This window comes from Heloderma suspectum, chromosome W (assembly GCF_057233095.1).
Source record: "Heloderma suspectum isolate Gila_16-S chromosome W, 16-S_ref, whole genome shotgun sequence".
Lineage (NCBI taxonomy): Eukaryota > Metazoa > Chordata > Lepidosauria > Squamata > Helodermatidae > Heloderma > Heloderma suspectum.
Window position 1 is genome coordinate 48643641 of NC_139475.1, and position 20647 is coordinate 48664287.

Here is a 20647-nt window from a genome sequence, read left to right on the forward strand (position 1 = left end):
AGAGAGCTTCGGCTATTGGGCGGTATAGAAATAAATAAATAAATAAATAAAATAAAACCAATGTGCTGATGTATTTCGGGGCTTCTGGCTCTTTGGAAATGATTCCAGCCTTAAGCCCGCGCGTTAAATAAAGAATCTCTTTTTCCTTCACTCCGTGGTCTCTCTGACTCTGGGTTCTGCAACATAAATGGTGCTGTGACTCGGATGTGGCAGGCTCTGAGCCAGACAGGTGGCAGTTGCCTGCTCTTGATCGCCGCACCGGGAAGACGAGCTCGGCGCATGCCTCCCTTTCTTGGCGCCACCGACCTTTTTGTCGAGTGAATGGGAGAAAGCCTGTGCCGAGATCGCCCAAACGGCAGCGAGCAGCAAGAGAACCTTGGGAAGCGGAGGAAGGAACTTGAGCCCTGCCTGTATCGCAGCTGCAATTGAGCTGAAACCCACATTGGAAGCCTTCAGGAGAAAGGTAAGTATATGGGAAAAAGAGGGCCCCGCCTTTAGGGAGAAAGGCCACTGGGCAGAAAAAAAGAGGGCCCCGCCTCATGAAGAAGGTCAGTGTTGGTGGTATACGTATACAAAAAGAACCTACTCCTTGCGGGTAGAAGGGGGGCCTGATCACACCCCCGAGAGGGCGCCAGTACCCAGCATGCCAGTACTCAGTAGGAAGCTGAGGAAGCTGAGGAAGCTGGGGAAGCCGCTTTCCACTCTGGTAAAAAGTGGGAAAAGTGGGTGGCAGGGACATATGGATGTAGTGGAGAGATTGATGATTGTGTGAGTGGCTACTGCGGTTTCTGACGCATACCGTTGACCGTCCGGGTGCCCAGGCCAGTAGCAAAGTGCGTGGTATGAAAAATCCTCTTGTGTCGGCCAGTGAGACCCCTTACTCACTGACCAATTCCCATTCCCTAATTGTGTCTGTCTTCAATTTAGGAGGGAGGCTATGGGTGGTGGGAGAAGCAAACCTTGCACCCCCTTGAGGTGTATGTCAAACAAAGAAGGAAAAAGGTTTTTTTAAAAGATTCAGAATAGAAAGAGAAAACAGCAAAAAGCTCAAGGTCGAGCTGAGAGGAAAAAAAACAAGATCTGAGGCTGTTAATTAGAAAAATGTTGCAGGACAGTCTGGCTTTTAACAAAGCGTGGGAGCGTGAGAGTGTAAGGCCGAAAAAGTAGCTGTTAGCCTAGCGCGCCGAGAGAGGGGGGGCAGGAAAATTGCCCACAACGTTCTGAGTTGTACAACATCATCACCTCGCCTAATTGAGATGAAATCCCTAAGAAATGGAAACTGAAAATGAAGACCCAGAAGATGAAGGCAAAATAGAAAATAAAGGTGAAGAATCAGCCCCCAGAGCACAAGCTAGACCCCTCTTCGAGTGAAAAATGTGCCATAAGACTGTCCCAAAGCAGAATGAAGTGGAAAGACCACGCTGAAGATCTCTGTCAAGGTAACTGTGTTTAGCTTTGAACTGTGTTAGAATTGCATAGAGCCTGTAGCTACTGACCATCGGCTATATAATTTCTGAAGAGCGTAACCATTAAGCTTTTGCCGTGGGATTCCCTGCAATGAAGAAATCTCACTGATTTAAGAGTCCAGTGTTACACTGCCTAAGTGTGTGCTGAAGAGACCAAGAAACCAGACAGCATGTTCCTGGCCAAGCCAAAATCACGCTACTACCATGCTCCTGAAAGCTGCAATAAACTGTGTAAGCTGGGAGACCCAACCTGATTGAGAAGAAAAGAAGATATTGGAGCAACTGTCTTAAAAAACAATGAGATCTGTGTAGCTGGCTGGCTGACGCTGTCAGCGATGTTACAACTTTAAATTAAGACTGTTTTCCTGTTTGAGACCCCAGCGAAGAAAGCTAACCCGAGTTATTTGTTGCCCGTGCCAAAGCAAGAATTTGGTGGCCCTGTACCTCATCGTGTCCTGTTTTGAGCTTGGGATTTACAAATACAAACAAACTGAGAAGCTTGCCTTTGAAGTCCTGCAAATCACCCCACCGCCTCCCCGAAGATTAATGGCTGCCTGAAAAATGCAAGTATAAGGCGATGCCCATCACCCCCCAGCGTCCTGAGTTTCGGCACTCAGTGTTTCAGTGCTTTCATGTACCAGGTTAGAAGAGAGAAAAAAAAAGAGTAAGTTTTTAAAATGTCTGTGAGAACCTGACAGAAGTAGAATAAAATTTACAGAGGAGTTGCCCAGGTTAAAGCGTCACGGCTAGAAAGCTGAGCTGTGCCGCTCTGTTTAGACAGAAGCCTTGCTAAAAAGTTAAAGGCCCTTGTCTGTCAGAAGGGGTGTAGGGCCACACTTCCCCTTTTTAAACTGATGCAAAAGTAGAGAGCCTTTGCTGGAAACATCTCATCTTCATTGCCCAGAGCCTTCTCTGTTTGCCTCCATCATTGTCTGGGCTTTTTAGAGACACTCTGCACATGAACTAAAATTTTAAATTGTCAAAGACTTGCCATGGACAGTGCTGTGAAGCTTTTGATAAACTTGAACTCTCATCGCTGTGGACCGTGTGTCTATGTTTGTAGTCAGCTCAGTGTACAGCAGGCTGAGTTTGATCTGTGACTTTTAGATTTCCTTCTGCCAGAACTCATGCAGCATAGAGTTGCCGAGGCAAAAATGGTGACCTAGAACTCTTTGCGTGTGTGGGTATGCCCGTCCCTTGATTTTAATGGGCCCTGAGCTTTCAGCCAGAAGAGCAGTATGATTGCTGGATCTGCTCCATCATGCCTTACCATGCAAAAAGTGTTTTCCATTCATTGTGTTAAATTGCAGAAAAAGTTTGTTGTGTATATTTTATGATTTCTTAAATATCATAAAATATATGTAATATTTGCAGATTAGTGTTAGTTGCAACTCCAAATAATACTAAGTGTGGTTCCCAATGGATGACAAGGAAAGAAAGACAAAAGAAAGTAGAAAAGAAGGAATAGAGAAAGTAGAAGACAGATAGAGAGGGGGGAAAAAAAAGAAGAAAGAAAAGGCAAGAGGCAAAGAAAAAAAAAACATTTGTAAAAAAGAAGCGTGGCCACAGTTGCCCCCAGGGTAAATTAAAAGCAGCTAATTGTGCCTGGGGTAAAGTAGCCACAATAATGTAATAGTTCTTTAAAATGAAGAAAATGTAACTAGAAGGAAAAGAAGACCCTATCCCAAATGTGTGTCATTGGGACTAGTGTAAGGCAGAAAAGTTTAAGTAAGTGAGTTTAACTTAAAAAAGACAAATAAAGAGACAAGGCTGGTGCATGGAGCAGAAAGTTTTATATAAAAAGTTTGAAACATGATCTGCAATACAGGCAGATCAGCAAAGAAAAAGAAAGCAAAAGAAAGAGAAAAAATTTGTCTTCCCATACTAATAAATAAAAGTGTTATCACGCACTTTGGGAAGCGAAGTTGTTTACAGGAAGCTGTGCCTGAGAACCAAACACTTCTAGCCTATGCTGAAAATGCTTGCTAGTGTTGTGTTGCCTCATGGGTAACATGTATGGTATAAAACCCATTTAGCCCAATAGCTCGTGGTTCAGAGAAGCTGTCTGATCCAACCATTAAGTACGCCTGTGTGCTGTAAGTTACCCAATAAAACCTCCTTGTAAGTAAACCCCCCCGCTGGAATCCCAAAACACAAGTGGGGCTAGAGCGCCTCACCCAGTATCAAACCCTGCTGTTAAAAGCCGTAAAGGCAGGTATGAAGAACTCAATTAATATGACCAAAGTGTCTAAAGTGCTGCAAGGTGCCACCGAGGCCCCAGAGCATACTTGGAGTGTCTTTCAGATGCCTATCGCCAGTATACCCCCCTCGACCCAGAGGCCCAAGAAGACGTAAACGAAAAAAGAAAAGAAAAAGACCCGGCAGAGGCAGAAGATTCTTAAAAAAGAACCAGTGTGCCCAGTGTGGACAAGATGGACATTAGTGGCATGAATGCCCAAATAAAATACATCAAACACAAAGGAGAAAACCAAAGGGGCCAGAATAGGTGAAGAGGGAGACAGCTTGAGAGGGGCCGTGACATTGACTGTGAAGAGCCCTGACATTGACTTCATAATTGACACTGGAGCAGCATCGAAAGCAAGCAAACCTTAGCCTTAAACAAGAAGTCCAAACACTGAACAAAGTTCTTCAAGCCCAGCGTCGCTTTGTCTTAAAAAATAAGCCCCCAATTCCCATCACAAAAGTTCATCCTTTCCAACCAAGAGTTAAAGTATGAGTTAAAGAGGGAAAAATAACCCTTTGACTCCCAGATGGAGAGGACTGAGAACTGTCATACTTTCCACCCCCGCAGCTATGAAAGCAGCTAGAGTTAAGCCCTGGATACATTAGACACGAGTCAAGACAGCAAGAGGGGGAAAGTAGACTGTAAACAGAAATCCTGAAAATCCTTTAAAAATCATTCTGAAAAAGCAGTAAGAAGACTCAGGCTAGACCTTACTGTAGACACACCGGGAGACTGTCCCCCTGCATACGGTCAGACCTGCAACTGGAGAATTGAAGAAGGGGACTAGACCTTACTGCAGCTTGCCAGGTGAATAGCTGCCCAGCGTACGGTCAGATCCCAAAGAAGATCAAACATGCGGGTTGTAGTGTTAGTAGTGTTGCATTGTGTCTCCTTAATAAGGTGCAAAAAGGGGGGCCAGCCCCTGAAAGAGAAGTTTGTCCCAGTGATTTGCTGATAATTACTGGCTTCACCTGGCTAACATCACGAGAGTAAAACATTTTTGTTTGCCAAGAAGTATACCTGCAAACAGGCTTATTAGCTCTTGCCTGATACCTGTCTGTAGACATCCTAGAAAAATTCAAAAAGATACCATGTTAAGAGTTTATGGTGTAAGTTTAACTTATTCCCAAAATGCTAATTGGGGCGTGGTTGCAAAGATCCTACCCCCTACAGAGTTCACTCTACGCACCCCCATCGTTGCTAAAACAAATGCTACGTGTGCACAAATGCTTAATTGTCAAAATTTTTTCCAGAAAATACAAAGCTATCCCTGGCCCCCTTCCACTGTAATAAAATTCAAAACATATTTTTTAATGATGCCAACATACTTTTGCCTCATAGATGGTTTTAGACATGTAGTTCCCTCACTTGGTCATTCATTCCTGCCAACTTGTCTAATAACCACCCATGTTGCCTCAGCCGCCAATTAAACTGGTGCCAATTCTTCCCCTGTAGCCTGAGAAAATCCGTCGACGGCAGCCTCGAGCACTCCAACTAACTAAAAATTGTAATAGTCATGTGCAGTTATATTCTGACTCAAAAAATTGGCCTTAGCAATGTCACTGGTTAGGGTTCCAGGTTTAGCCTTGGCTAATGGTCTAAAGATCAACCTCACGAGCATTGTCATTGTTAAATAAAGAGTTGCGTAACCTAAGAGGTGCAGTTCTAGAAAATAGAGCTAGTATAGATTACCTCTTCCTTCTTCATCATTTAAGTTGTGAGACACACCAAAAGCTCTGTTGTTTTAACTTAACTGATAATGGCAATGCTGTAGATGAACAGATCAACAAGCTGCGCAATATAGTAGCTAACAAAACAGTAAGACAAAACAATTAGCTCAATTAGTTAACCCCTTGGCTTCCAGATCTTAGCTGGCTTGAAGCATTGTTCATCCTAATTCTACCAGTGTTGTTCATAAAAGTTCTGTTATGTCTCTGCGTTCCTTGTCTTATGTGCTGTTTAACCAATCTGTTTTATGTCTCAGCTAGTAAAACTGCTGCCCTCTACGCTCTAATAGCCCAACAAGAGGCTAAGTAATATGTATGTCACAAAAAGCTTTGTATGGTTATCAGAAATGCTATAATTGTAATGAAATTATGCATTTAAGGGGGGACTGTAGCAGCCATATCGGGGGTCAGACTAAGTAGCCTCATGCAGTCTCATGCTTCATGTTCTTGCTGAGCTCTTTCTCCCTTGAATATATTGTTGTAAGCTGACGAGACACAGGAATTCCTTATCTTGTCAAAGGTCATACAATTGTATATCTTGTTCTCTGCTGTTCTCTTCTGTTCTCTCCTTATCACGGCTACCCTATAACCCAGTTCTTGTATTATAAACAATAGTGCTAGGAGAAGAAATGTTGAGGACTGCAACCCCACGAGCCGTTTCATATGTGTCACAATGTCTATAAAACCAATGTGCTGATGTATTTCGGGGCTTCTGGCTCTTTGGAAATGATTCCAGCCTTAAGCCCGCGCGTTAAATAAAGAATCACTTTTTCCTTCACTCCGTGGTCTCTCTGACTCTGGGTTCTGCAACAATAGGAAGGATGTACAGACCCAGAACGACTCCCTCCCAATGCTGCAGAGCGACGAAGCACAATGTCTTTGGCCCTCAGTTTCCACACGCCATCATTCCCTGCCGCTTTCAGACTTTGGAATACATAAAAAGGCAGAGGTTGGAGCTTATTTCTGCTGCAAGCCTCCCCGCTTGCTGCTTTCACAAGCTAAAACAGTATTTAAAACACCATGAAATACCAGAACGCAGTTCTTGCAGGGACAACATGAATGACAGTTTCCAATCTAAACACCATGCTGCTGAGAACTGTTTCAGCAACACTGGAGAGGTGTTTAGATGAAATTATGGCTGCACTGACATTATTTATGAAACACATGGATGACAGAATTCTTCCATTAGGAGATTAGCATATTAAAGACTGTGCAGGCACCAAAAGGACGCTAGAGAGAGAATGAAGATCCATTTTCCTTTTACAGATGGTTAAGTTTATGCAAACTGACGAAATCTTCCTACCTAGTCCTTGAGCTGTTAGCAAGGAATAAGTTATTTATTTTACCATTTGGAAGAAGGGAGGAGGAACAAACCCTGAACAAGCAGGAGGAAGGACGGGATCAAACCAGCTTTGCAAAATCGAAAACATTAATTACACTGTTCAACCTTTAAAAAGGAGAGTTCCATCAATCTCACAGCCCCAGGAGATATGGGTAGAAAAAGTTATTTTGGAGAGAATGTAGCGTTTTGCTCCCTTCAACCCCCTTTATTTTATTTATTTATTTATTAGATTTATTAGCTGTCCATTTGGCCAGCTACCCGGCCACTCTAGGCGGTGTACAATACTAACAAGAAATACAACAAATTTACATAATCAACTGAACAAAACATAACAAAACAACACTGCTCTAAACCCCCCCAACCCACCCCAAATGCCCGCCTGAACACCCAGGTTCTTAAAGCCCAGCGGAAGCTCATCAAAGAGGGGGCACCCTTTCTCCATTTCCAGATTTTGGGAGTAAGGAAGAGATACAATTATTTCCAATGACTGAAAGGCATAGCTTAGACTGGTGGGCCCCACTCCCCAGAAGGATAAGACACCCATACAGAGGCATGCATACGCTTGGGCATGACCAGACCAGGCCGAGACTTGTATGGGATTTTAAGTGGAAGTACCAGATAGTTTTCCTTTCTCCCATGTTCCGGCTCTCCACCCCCCTCAGTCAAAACATGGCTTCTGTTTCTACTCTATATCCTAGCACCTCTACTGGCAATAAAACCCCACTTTGCTTTTGAAGGTAAGGAGGAAGATGCATCGAGGACTCCCAACCCTTACATCACGTTTGCATCCTCCTTCATATGGGAATGAACTCACCCCGTCCCTCTTTTGGAAGAGGAACCCATCTTCCCACAAGCCATCACGCATCTCCAGGGCATCCCCGTACTACTGTGGTCAGACTCCACATAAGCAAAGAGAAAACGCCCCCTGCAAATCTAGAGCCTGGCTCTCACCAGCACCAAAGTACTATGGGCAGGCAGAAAGTCTCACCGTCCCGCACTTGCAAACACCCAGACCCCTAATGTGGGTCTTTCACTGCGCTGAGGAAGCAGCAAGGTGGAGGACAAGAGGCAATTCCAGCCCTGGCTTTCCCGCTCCTCTCCCAGCAGAGCCTTCAGGCTCTCTCCAACCAGGGCATAGGGATGCAGGAGAAATTCGAGACGAACTAAAATGAGCTCGGATTTCTAAGAATCTGACCTGCGGAATCCTCTGCAGAGTGACCACCTCAGGCTTCGTGGAGTCCGTGGGCTTCCAGATGATTTTTTTACTTCCCTGAAATTTACGCATATAAATTTGTCGGAAAATACGTTAAGTTTTTGCTGAGGAAACGTTGAATGGAATGGGGGACAATACGCTAAATGTTACGTACTAAGGTAAGTTATGTAAATAAGGAGACAGAGGCGAAGAGGGAAGTGGGCTGCAGGAAGCCCAGGGGGCTGTCCTTTGTCCTTCTGAGTGGCTGTGAGCTCACCAGGTGCTCCTGAGAGCTCCAACTGAATTGGGGGGGTGGGGGTGGCCTTGTAGTAAAAATGTAACCTAAAAGCCATTGCATGTGTCTTAAGCAGCACGTAGTACTGTAAGAGCTGCGCATGCCTGGAACGAGCGGACAGTAACCCTCGATAAGGCAGCCAGGCAAACCGCTGGCAACCAATCAAAGTGACACGCTGGCTGAGGAATGCAAGCTGAGGTGATAAAACTGTGGCGCGGGAGCTGCCCAGGGTCGACTCTGCTTTGAGCGTGCGCTCCTTTGTCGAACTGTTTGCAAACAATAAAATCGAGTTGGACCCAGCCTGAAGTTGACTCTCCTCTTTGGGGCAAATTGGACTCGCCTCCAGGGGGCGACACCAGCATTTTGTGCAACAGCCTGAGTACTCCCAGCAGCTGAGTGGGCGGGAAGCTTCAGTCTGTGTCCCGCCTCCCAGCTGAGCAGAGCAGAGCAGAGGAAGCTGCTCCAGCGGCTATACAAGGAAGCAAGCTCCCAGAGAGGGAGCGAACAGGGGGAGTAAACAGGAGTTGGCCAGGGGAGTTCAGAAGGGGAGGTCAGGGGGGAAGCCCCTAACTTTTTATTTTAATTTCTTTTTCTTGAAACACACACTTCCATGCCAGTGGGACTCTGTTTTTAACCTCTAGTGAGTAGAGCACCGGCCACAGGCTACTCTAGAACAACCAGGAAGCTAGACACAAAAAGGGAAAAGAGACTACGGAAGGACAAGACTCTGCGGTGGTGGTGACCTGCAAGGCCTGTGCCATGTTTGTTTTCTTGCCTGAGAACAACATGGCCTACATGTGCGACAGGTGCAAGTTGATCACGCTCCTGGAAGAGAAAGTAAGAGGACTGGAGCAGTGAGTGTCGACCCTCCGGGGCATAAGAGAACACGAAGAGTTCTTGGACAGAAGGGGGAACTGCAGCGGCAAAGCTAACGCAGAAGAGGAAACTGATGAGGTGAAGAAAAATGAAGTAGAGGATATTCCTTGGAAAAGGGTGACAGTTAGGAGCAGAAGAACTAGAAGCCAGCCTACAGCAGTGGAAGCAGTGGAGCTGTGGAACCGATTCCAGGTACTTGAGGATGAGACTGGAGGACAGCCTACACAGGAAGAATTACAGGGGATCATGCATGAGAGTGAGCAAGAGGCTGAAGGTCAGCCAAGCAGAGGCGATGAAACCAAGGCCTACAACAAGAAGAGAAGAGTGGTAGTAGTGGGAGCCTCCTTGCTGCGTGGGATCAAGACCCAAGTATGTCGCGAAGACCCGTGGACTCGTCAGGTATGCTGTCCCCTGGGAGGACAGATTAGAGACGTGACTGAAGGGTTGCCTGCACTCATAAAGCCCACTGACAGGTATCCCTTTCTTCTCATCCATGTGGGAACAAATGATACAGCCAAGCGGAGCTATGAAGAGATCACGTCAGACTTTGAAGCTTTGGGAAGAAAACTCCAGAACTTTGGGGCCCAGATAGTTTTCTCATCCATCCTTCCAGTAGTTAGAAAAGGATTAGAGAGGGAAAGAAAAATACTCCAGGTGAATGACTGGCTACGAAGGTGGTGCCGACGAGAGAGATTTGGATTCTGGGACCACAGGCTATACTTCCTGGAAGATGGGCTGTTGGCAAGGGACGGGTTGCACCTCACAAGGGCTGGGAAGAATGTGCCTGGCCAAAGCATGAAGAACTTCATCAGGAGGGCTTTGAACTGAATCCTACGGGGGAGGGAGACATAAAGTTGGGGGTAACAACGGACAAAGGCTCATGCACCGCAACAGAGAGAACAGCTCTAATAGCACCCAATAGTAGGCTTCACAAACATGTAGGAAGAAAGCCAGAGCATGAAGCACACGGTCTTTGATGTCTCTATACTAATGCCCAGAGAGTATGGGAAACATACAGAGCGAACTTGAACTCTTAATACAAGAGGGAAATTATGACTTGATCGGTGTAACTGAGACTTGGTGGGATGACTCCCATGACTGGAATACAGCAATTGAAGGATATAACTTGTTCAAAAAGAACAGGAGGAACAGAAAGGGAGGTGGGGTTGCACTGTATGTGAAAAATATATACCTCTGCACAGAAATACAGGAGGATGAGCTTGGTAGCCCCATCGAGAGCATCTGGATCAAAATAAATGGAGCAAAGAATAAAAGGAACCTGCTGGTTGGAGTCTACTACCGGCCACCCAATCTAGGAGAAGACGAGGACGACACTTTTGAAAAGCAAATAGCCAATGTTTCAAGGAAGCATGATGTAGTAGTAATGGGGGACTTCAATTTCCCCGATATTTGTTGGGAGACAAATTCTGCAAAACATGCCCCCCACAGGAAATTCCAGACATGTGTGGCAGATAACTTCCTCCTACAGAAAGTAGAGGAAGGAACTAGAGGATCAGCTATCCTTGACTTGATCCTAACCAACAGAGATGACTTAGTGGATAAAGCAGCAGTTACAGGAGCTCTGGGGGAAAGCGACCATGTTATACTTGAGTTCTTGGTTCTAAAGGAAGCAAAAGCCGAGTGTAGCCAAACACGTACCCTGGATTTTAAGAAAGCTGATTTTAATAAACTCAGAACAATGATCAGTAAGGTCCCATGGCAAGCAACGCTAACAGGAAAAAGAGTCCAAGATGGGTGGGAGTTTTTAAAAAAGGAAATTCTCAAGGCACAATCACAAACAATTCCAACAAAAAAAAGACAGAAGACAACAGAAGAAGCCACTGTGGCGTCACAAAAAGCTTAGGGATGACCTGAAAACAAAAAAGGACACGTATAGGAAGTGGAAAGAAGGCCAAGTAACAAAGGAAGAGTACAGGCAGGTAGCACAGAATTGCAGGGATGGCGTCAGGAAGGCTAAAGCTGAGAACGAGCTGAGGTTAGCGAGGGAGGCTGAAAGCAACAAAAAAGCTTTCTTCAGCTACGTGCATAGTAAAAGGCAGAGGAAAGAAATAGTGGTTCAGCTATTAAATAAGGATGGGAAAACAATAACAGATGACAAAGAAAAGGCAGAGGTGCTCAATTCCTACTTCGGCTCAGTCTTCTCCCAAAACAGGGTCTATGAGCCCCCTGGCAAAGGCGAAGTACAGGCTGAAGGGACAGGATTGCAGCTTGAGATCGATAGGCATATGGTCAAGGAACACCCAATGACTTCAAATGAGTTCAAATCTCCAGGGCCAGATGAACTGCACCCTAGAGTAATAAAGGAACTGGCAGAAGAGCTCTCAGAGCCAGTATCTTGAGAAACCATGGAGGACGGGTGAAGTGCCAGATGACTGGAGGAGGGCTAATGTTGTCCCTCTCTTCAAAAAGGGTAAAAAGGAGGAACCTGGGAACTACAGACCAGTCAGTCTGACATCAATCCCTGGGAAAATTCTGGAGCAGATCATAAAGCAATCCATCTGTGAGCACCCTGAAAACAATGCAGTGCTGACTCGAGGGCAACATGGATTTGTCAAGAACAAATCCTGCCAGATGAATCTGATCTCATTTTTGGATCAGGTAACCTCCCTTGTGGACTGTGGGAATGCTGTGGACATAATACACCTTGACTTCAGCTAAGCTTTCAACAAAGTGCCCCATGATATCCTGATGAGCAAACTAGCTCAAAGTGGGCTAGATGAAACAACGATCCGGTGGATCCACAGTTGGCTACAGAGTCGGACTCAAAGAGTGCTTCTCAATGGGACCTTCTCAAACTGGGGAGAGGCAACGAGTGGGGTACCGCAGGGCTCAGTCCTGGGCCCAGTGCTCGTCAACATTTTTATTAATGACTTGGAGGAGGAGGTGCAGGGAATGCTGATCACATTTGCAGATGACACAAAATGGGTGGGATAGGTAATACTTTGGAAGACAGAAAAAAAATTCAAAGGGATCTGGATAGACTGGAGCGCTGGGCAGAAAACAGGATGAAATTGAATAGGGAGAAATGCCAAGTTCTGCACCTAGGAAAAAGAAACCAAATGCACAGTTAGAAGATGGGGGATACGTGGCTCAACAACACTAGAAGCGAGAAGGATCTTGGAATTGTTGTAGATCACAAACTGAATATGAGCCAACAATGTAATGTGGCTGCAAAAAAGGCAAATGCTCTTTTGGGCTATATTAACAGAAGCATAGCTTCCAAATCCCGGGAAGTACTAGCTCCCCTCTACTCAGCACTGGTTAGGCCTCATCTGGAGTACTGTGTCCAGTTCTGGGCACCGCACTTGAAGAAGGATGCAGACAAGCTGGAGAAGGTTCAGAGGAGGGCAACGAGGATGATCAGGGGACTGGAAACAAAGCCCTATGAAGAGAGACTGAAAGAACTGGGCATGTTTAGCCTGGAGAAGAGGAGACAGAGGAGAGATAGAATCGTGCTCTTCAAGTCTTTGAAAGGTTGTCACAGAGAGGAAGGCCAGGTTCTCTTCTTGATCATCCCAGATTGCAGGACATGGAATAATGGGCTCAAGTTACAGGAAGCCAGATTCTGGCTGAAGATCAGGAAAAACGTCCTGACTGTTAGAAGAGTAGAACAATGGAACTGATTACCCAGGGAGGCAGTGGGCTCTCCCACACCGGAGGCATTCAAGATGATGCTGGACAGCCATCTGTCGGGGATGCTCTGACTTGGATTCCTGCATTGAGCAGGGAGTTGGACTCGATGGTCTTGTAGGCCCCTTCCAACCCTACTATTCTATGATTCTATGTAAATACATAAATACTTCTGTAATTATTCGTGCATTTTCCTGCGTGTCCAAAAAAAAATGTTCACATCTGTGTGTGGGTGATGTTGGAACAAAAGGCACTTGACAATCCACAAAACACAGACGGAGCGGATTTTACACAGTCTGCACATCCCTACCAGGGCGGTAGAGTACCCCACATCTATCGTGTTTGCTTCCATTTCTCCAGCAAGCCTGAGAAGCAGCCCAGATGATGAACGAATGCATTGTGTACTGTTCCAACCAGCCATTCTGAGCATCTGCCTCTCCTCCCTGTTGGAAAAGGAGGAACTGCAACTCCAGCACCCTCCCTCCTGTCAACCTGCCCCCCAAGTTCTGCCCTAAGTTCACCATGGGGAAGGAGAACAGAGGATCCCTTGCTGTGTTCACTATGCTGCACATTTCCCTCGGACTTTGCTCTGGATGGCAGTCAGGGAGGAGAAATAGCCCCTCATCCCTGCACTCACCATCTTTCCTTGACTTGCACCTGACTGATCTGTCTCCAAATGGGATGTATGTACACTCTACACCAACGCTTTGTTTTTCTGTCCCCCTTCAGTCTAAGACCATCCCATTAACACCTACAGCCGGACTCCTTCGAATAAAGGGGAACTGTTGAAAAAGAGGTTACCTTTTTTGTGAATAATCCATGTCTGCTATGGATTATTCACAGAAGTCAGGGCTTGACATTGCACCTTCCGCAAAACTGTATGGGGAGTGGGGTAGAAGAGGGTTGAAAGAAGAGAGACCCTGAGCCTTCAAAGAGGAGTGCTTTAAAAAACAACAACACTTAAAATAAATGAAGCACCATGCATTTTCAAACAATAATATTATGTATGCATATACTCATAGAAGGACTAATTCTTAATGCTGCATAAGAACATCAGAAGAGCCCTGCTGGATCAGTCCAAGCGTCCATCTAGTGTGGCATTCCGTTCACACAGCGGCCAACCAGCTGTCAACCAGGAACCCACAAGCAGGGCATGAGTGTAACAGCACCCTCCCACCCATGTTCCCCAGCAACTGGTGTACACAGGCTCACTGCCTCTGGTACTGGAGGTAGCATCATGGGCTAAAACCTTCATCAGCCCCAGCCAGCACAGCCAATGGTCAGGGATGATGGAAAAGCTGTAGTCTAACGCCATCTGGAACCACTGCGTCATAAAGCCTCTGTTCTCAATGAAGCACTGGCCTTGAATCTCGTGGTATGACTTCAAACAGCCTCGCATGACTGAACGCATCTCGATACAGAAACAAAAATCCATACACACAATGACCATGACCATGTCAGAGAGAAGGCCAGGCTAGAACTCTTTCCATGAATGTTTGATGTGGTTTTTTTTCCCTTTTCATACAAAGAAATGTTCCATCACGTGATCCCCCCACCTGTCACCTGAAGTGGTATAGTCCAGACACAGGGTTGTAACCCAAGTGAGAGCTATGCCCAAGGAACACAACCCAGGACGGGGCTATGCTGACAGTAGCAGGTTTGATTTCTCAATGGCTGGGAGATTCTCACCAGAGAGAGATTTGGCCCCTGCCCCCTTTCAGATAAGCACGTGGGCACCATTAACTAGTATAAAAAGCATAGTGTGGCACAGGAGAAGAGAGTTGCAGTGAGTGCAAAGCCAGCCTGGGCCCTTCTCCCCCTCAGGGTGGCCTGGACTCCCCCACCAGTGACATGTGCACATGCACCTCTGTACACAAGCCCTACAGCCATGTATTTCCTCACCCTCCCCGCTAGGTCTTTGCAATATAAACACCCTCTCTCCACCACATTAATCATAAGCAACAGTCTGCTAGCAACATATTACATTTTATTAATGCTACATTTTGCAATCATAACAATGCTATGCACATCAGTATAGATATTAGCGTAGTTATGGTCTCCCACATGGTTGAGATTTAGATTGTAGACACCTCGGGGCAAGGACCTGAACTTTAGAAGTAAACAGTATTTTCAGTGCCCCTGCTATCAGGCAGGCGGCACATGGGGATGTGGAACTTTGCCAACTTTGCCAAAAGGCGTTGGCTGTGCTGCCACTTCCGCTTAGAGTTTGAGTCTGCTTAGTTGCTAACCTGAAGCCAATCAGAAACTTGTAAGCACTTTTAAGTTTGATACCCATGCGTAGGAGATGCTTTGCATGCTGCCTTGTGTAACTACCTCAGAACAAAGACATTCCAGGCTACTTTTCTGTTTTGAGGCAGACTGCCTTGCTGCAGCAATAAAACAGCATTGGATCCTTACCCGGGGTCTACGGCTTTGTTGGACCCGCACTAGATGCGACCTACTGGGGCCATCCTGCCCTCTTACCACAGGGCCTTCAGTGTGGTGGCACCCTGCTTGCAAAACTCCTTTCCCAAATATATTCACCAGGCACCTACTTTGTTGAGCTTTAAGACTATTCCCTTTGCCAGTACTTCTAACCAGACAGTAAGGTGGTTTTATAGAATTTTGCTGCTGTGTTGTATTATTTTTTGTGACTACTGATTTCTGCACTCTTGTTAGTGTGTTTTACAGATAAGTTCAGCAAGCATTCTATAGTGTTCTGCCTTTCAGTTTTGACAGGGGAGCTGCCACGATGATATCTTCTTGCAATATTGAAAGGTGGAATTAAAAAAAAGGTACCCTAAATCAACAAAAAAATAAAGAGCATATATTTTTTTTTAAAGAAGTAATGAAAGCCCATCATTTCTCTCTTTATTTTTAAAATAAAAATACTTTCGTAATGTATAAACCCAAGTAATACTGCTGCCAAAATAGTAAGATGTACACGTGTATAAGGAAGATGCATAGCAAACTAACCCCCTCCTTTCAGCCTCCCCCAACTATAACATATATGGGCCACCCTCTCCCGTTATATGACTGGCTCCCTCCTCCCATAATACAGGTGGGAGCATCCTCCTTCCCATAATATACATTGGAAAGTCCTCACACCTTCCCTTGCACGATAGGAACAGGTCACCCTGTCCACCTCTCATTCCAGCCCATAACATGGGGCCATCTCCCCCGCCCTTCAGCCTTCATTACCAGATCGGGGCCTCCTCACACCTATCCCACCCTCCCAGTATAGGAGAGGTTCGGTCTTCATGCCTTGCTTCCCCCTCTCTTCACTCTCCTGCTTCCCATAACCCGAGAGGGGCCATACTCTCCCCCTCCCCACCCCTCCTTCTGGCCTCTCCCCCTCCTCACACCCTCCCCCCTCCCATCATATGAATCGCCCCCTCCCTATAACACAAGTAAGCCCATCTCGTCCTTCTCCCCCCCTTCAACCTCTCCCCATCCATTAAAAGACTGGGACCCTCCTCCCCCGTCCCATTATATAAGTGACTCCCCACCACCACACAATTCAAGCAGGGAGCCGCCTCCCCCTCCTCCCGTTCCGTTCCATCAGTAGCTCCCCCCCTCATCATGTATAAGGGACCATGTTCTCCTTCCTCCATTCAGCCTCCCCATTACAAGACTACAGCCCTCCTCACAGATCTCCCTTTCCCCCACTACAACAGGGGGACGACTCCCCACTCCCCTCCCTCAGGGGGATGACCGCTTCCTCCTCGCCCTCCCCAATACATTAGGGGAGGACCGCCGCCCTCCCTGAAGGGACGCCCCCTCCCGCGACTGGGACCAGCTTCGCCGTCCCCACCGAGAGCGGCCATACCCCCATGACACCCCCCCCCCCGTCGTCCCCTCAGAAGGCCCCGCCCGGCCCGCTTCCTACCTGCCGCCAAGGCCCCTCCGAGGGCGCCAAGGAAGGCGCCCAGCACCAGCAGGATCGGCCTGGCGCCCATGCTCCCCCACTCGTTTCTGTCCGAACTACTCCGACCGCCACCTAGGCTCTCTGCCGCCGGAGGCGCTCGTCGGCTCCCCACAGGCGAGGGCGGAGGGGGCGGGCCGGCAGGGCGACAGCCAATCGCCGACGGGAACAAACCCGGCGGGACACGCGGTTGGGCCGAGCGAGAGCGACCGGCGGGAGGGAGAGCCAATCGGATGGGAGAGCGCACGAGACGGGACGGTTGGAAGGCTCGGCGTGGGTAGGGAGACGCAAAGGGAGAAAGGCAGGCGCCCTCACTAATCCGAGAGGGAGAAATAGGTCTGCGGGGTGCGGAATTGGTCAGTTACAGGCGGAAGGTGGGGCTCGCAGTTGAGACGTTGTGATTGACACATAGAGATGCCAATCGGAAGAGGAAAGAGTGAGACGACGCTAGTCACCAGCTTGCATGACTGGGCTACAGCTACGACACAGCCCTCTGGGCGGTTACGTACGCAAGAGAGGCGGGCATAACATCTCTAACCAATTGGAGCGCCGTCTCCCCAAAGCGGCAGCGATCAATCATGCGCCGCGTTCACTCCAGTAGCGGATGTCGTCAGAAGAGTACAGCGCGAGGGGAGGAAAGGGTGGCTCGCCCCCACTTCAACCCTCCTTCGACGGGTGCCACGGATTGACAAAAAGCCTTCAAAAAGCGTTGCGACGCCCTTCTGTTGCAGGTCGAGGGCGCCCGGCAGGACTTTGTCAAATTCGTGTATCTATAGTAAAAATAAATAAACAAACAAACACACACACATATATATATGAGCGCGCCAATATATGCTATATTAAAAAAAATTAATATAGATACGCGAATTTGACAAAGTCCTTCCGGGGAGGGGGGAAGGAGGGAGGGGGAGATTAAATATCCATGGGGTCACGAAGAGTCGGACACGACTGAACAACAAATTAGATATACAAATAATACATATAAATATAGAAAATACAATTATATTTATAGGAAATATTGTTAAAATTATATACATAAATACTCATACTCTGACCATAATATGTATTTACTAATATATTGTTAATAGTAATTATTATTTTATTAATTAATAAATAACTATTATTAATAATAGCATGTTATTGTTAACATTTAATGTTATTAATTATTAATAAAATAATTATAATTATTAATATCATTATTAATCATTGTGCACCATCCAGAGAACTTCGGCTATGGGGCAGTACAGAAATATAATAACTGAAATATATCATTATTATTAATTATTGTTAATTATTACCACTTCTGAGGGAAACTGCTGTGTCCCTAACGTTAAGGGAAACCCACTGCTCCAAGGGAAATGGGGGGCTGGGTGAGGGTCCCTTTGGAAAGGGCCACAGGCCTGCCCCTTCTTGATTTGAGCCAAAGGCCCGGAAGCTGCCATGGTTCCTGTCCTTTGTGTCCTGCCAAATAAGGAGGCAACCCGAGCTGGTAGTGCAGTGCCAGACACCAGCCTGTTCTGAGATAACTCAGCGAACTGTCAAGTGGGGGACCAGGCTGCCTCAGTAGCGGGCCACCTTTGCTGGAGGTATTTAAGCCGAGGATGGAAGCCTACCTGCCAGGGATGCAATAGCTGTACCCTACATCGCGTTGCGCAGAGGTTAGACTAGATGACCTCTGAGGTCCCCAAAGTTAAAATTCGATGACTATGGCCCAAAGGCAAGCAAACCCAGGCCTCCTCAGTCCAAGCCCCGTGCGCTAACCCAGCTTTCCTCAACCTGGTGCCCTGCAGATGTTTTGGACTACAGCCCCCACCGTTCCTGACCGTTGACCATGTTAGCTGTGGCTGATGGGAGTTAAGCCCCAAATACCTGGAGGTAGCAGGTTGGGGAAGGGTATTCTAAGGCACTAGACAACCCGCCGTCATTTTTCATAACTGCTGCGACTACAGCTGCCCTGACTCAACAGCCTCCTGCAATGTTATTTGCTTAGCTCAGTGGTGGGTGACCTGCAGTTGTGGACTACAACTCCCATCAGCCCTAGCCAGCAGAGGCAATGGTGAGGGAGCTGTAGGCCAAAACAGCTGTAGGGCCACACGTTGCCCACCCCTGGAATGGGCCCCACTGGCTGGAAATGAGCAGAGTTGCAGTCCCTGACTTTCAGCCTAGCCTACCTCACAGGGTTGTTGTGAGGGTAAAATGGAGAGGAGGTTGCCTTGGGTTCCTTGCAGGAGGGGAATAGGTGGGATACAAATGTAATCATAAAAATAAAGAAGGCACTCTAGAGTCAAAGCTTGGATTCTGGAGAGGATACTATTAAAGTGGTGCAGCTCAGTCATTTTAGACTTCTGGACTTGGGACACAATCCTATGCATGTTTAGCCAGAAAAAGTCCTACAACTCCCAGCACACCCCGGCCAGCAGGAAAGAAGCCCTTACTGGTCTTTTTTGGGCTAAACATGCATAGGATTGCACCCTTAGTTTAGATACGAAAGGTTTATTCTGGCTGCTTCCTTTAGAATCAAATTGCAACATTGCTTTTATACCAGGTCATTCATTCATTCATTATTTAGCAGTATGGATGGCAAAACAAGTACAATGTTGCTTTTACTTGATACATATTGAAGGATTAGCACCTGTAGCTAACCTTAATGAGATGAACAAAATTAAATATTTGTTGCCAAGTACATCCAAGTTTGTTACACTTAACACAGCTAGATTTGCTGTAAAAGCCGCCCAGCTTGGAACAGCCCAAGAGGATCAATGTTTTCTTAAGTACTCTCTGCAATCACATATTCTTGTAAGGCACTGAGCATTTATATATGGAATTTTAACCTGGTGATAGAATTCTTATCATTAATACCCTGTATTGTATTGATAAGGGTCTGTTGGTCTCTTTGGCTATAACCTGTACTTGGTTGCCTAATAAATAAATGAGGAATGATACATATTGAAGTTCTTCCAGGCTGTATTGCTCGCCTTCAAAAATGAGCAGGTGTTCCCATTTCATCATCTGGGTTTGGTTTGACCTTTTTGCAATCTGCATGGATTTGTTCAATGTTTCCTTTCCGTCTTTGGTTCGGTATATTCTAGTATTTTGGTGGGAAAGTTCTGAACACCACAGGATTTGCCTGCTTTGTTCAAAGGGTGCTTGCTGGGAGTTTTAGGACTTATCTGTCAAAACATGCATAGGATTGTGGCCTTAATAATCTCAAGGGGGATGGGGGGACTTTAGAAGGTGATGTGCTGTGAAACACACAACTATAAATAAGAACTGTGCAGGATCAGACCCAGGGTCCATCTAGTCCAGCATTCTGTTCACACAGTGGCCAACCAGCTGTCGACCGGGAACCCACTAGCAGGACATGAGTGCAACAGCACCCTCCCACCCACCCATGTGCCCCAGCAGCCAGTGTACATAGGCTCACTGCCTCTGGTGCAGGAGGTAGCACAGAGCCCTCAGGACTAGTAGCCATTGATAACCTTCTCCTCCACGAATTTGTCCAGTCCCCTTTTGAAGCCATCCAAGTTGGTGGCCACCACTGCATCCTGTGGTAGGGAGTTCCATAGTTCAACTATGCGCTGTGTGAAGAAGTCCTTCCTTTGACCTGCCCTGAATCTCCCACCCATCAGCTTCAAGGGGTGACTCCACTGGGCTCTAGTATTATGGGAGAGGGAGGAAAATGTCTCCTTCTCCACTTTCTCCACCAGGCCTCATTTTGCACCCTTCTGTCAATTCTCCCCTTACTTGCCTTTTCTCCAACTAAACAATCCCAGCTGTTGTAACCTACAAGTAACATTCCTGATATGTTAGAACAGCAATGGTAACAAGAGTTAACTCTGAGCATGTGCAGTTTTGCATTTTAAACTCACTCCAGTCATAGCACCGCACCTGCAGGAATAAAATGGGGTGTGCTTCAGCTGCTGCTCTT

The 20647-nt window shown here is 46.7% G+C and overlaps 1 protein-coding gene across 1 annotated transcript in view; it reads right to left on the reverse strand.

The window, feature by feature from the left end:
* LOC146333998 (basigin-like) overlaps positions 1 to 16866 on the reverse strand; it is a 54983-nt gene extending 38117 nt beyond the window's left edge. The window contains exon 1 of the mRNA XM_084825243.1: positions 16684 to 16866. Coding sequence (XP_084681369.1) covers positions 16684 to 16753 — 70 coding nt within the window. The 5' untranslated portion in view covers positions 16754 to 16866. The remainder of the gene's footprint in view (positions 1 to 16683) is intronic.
* Positions 16867 to 20647: the final 3781 nt, after the last annotated feature.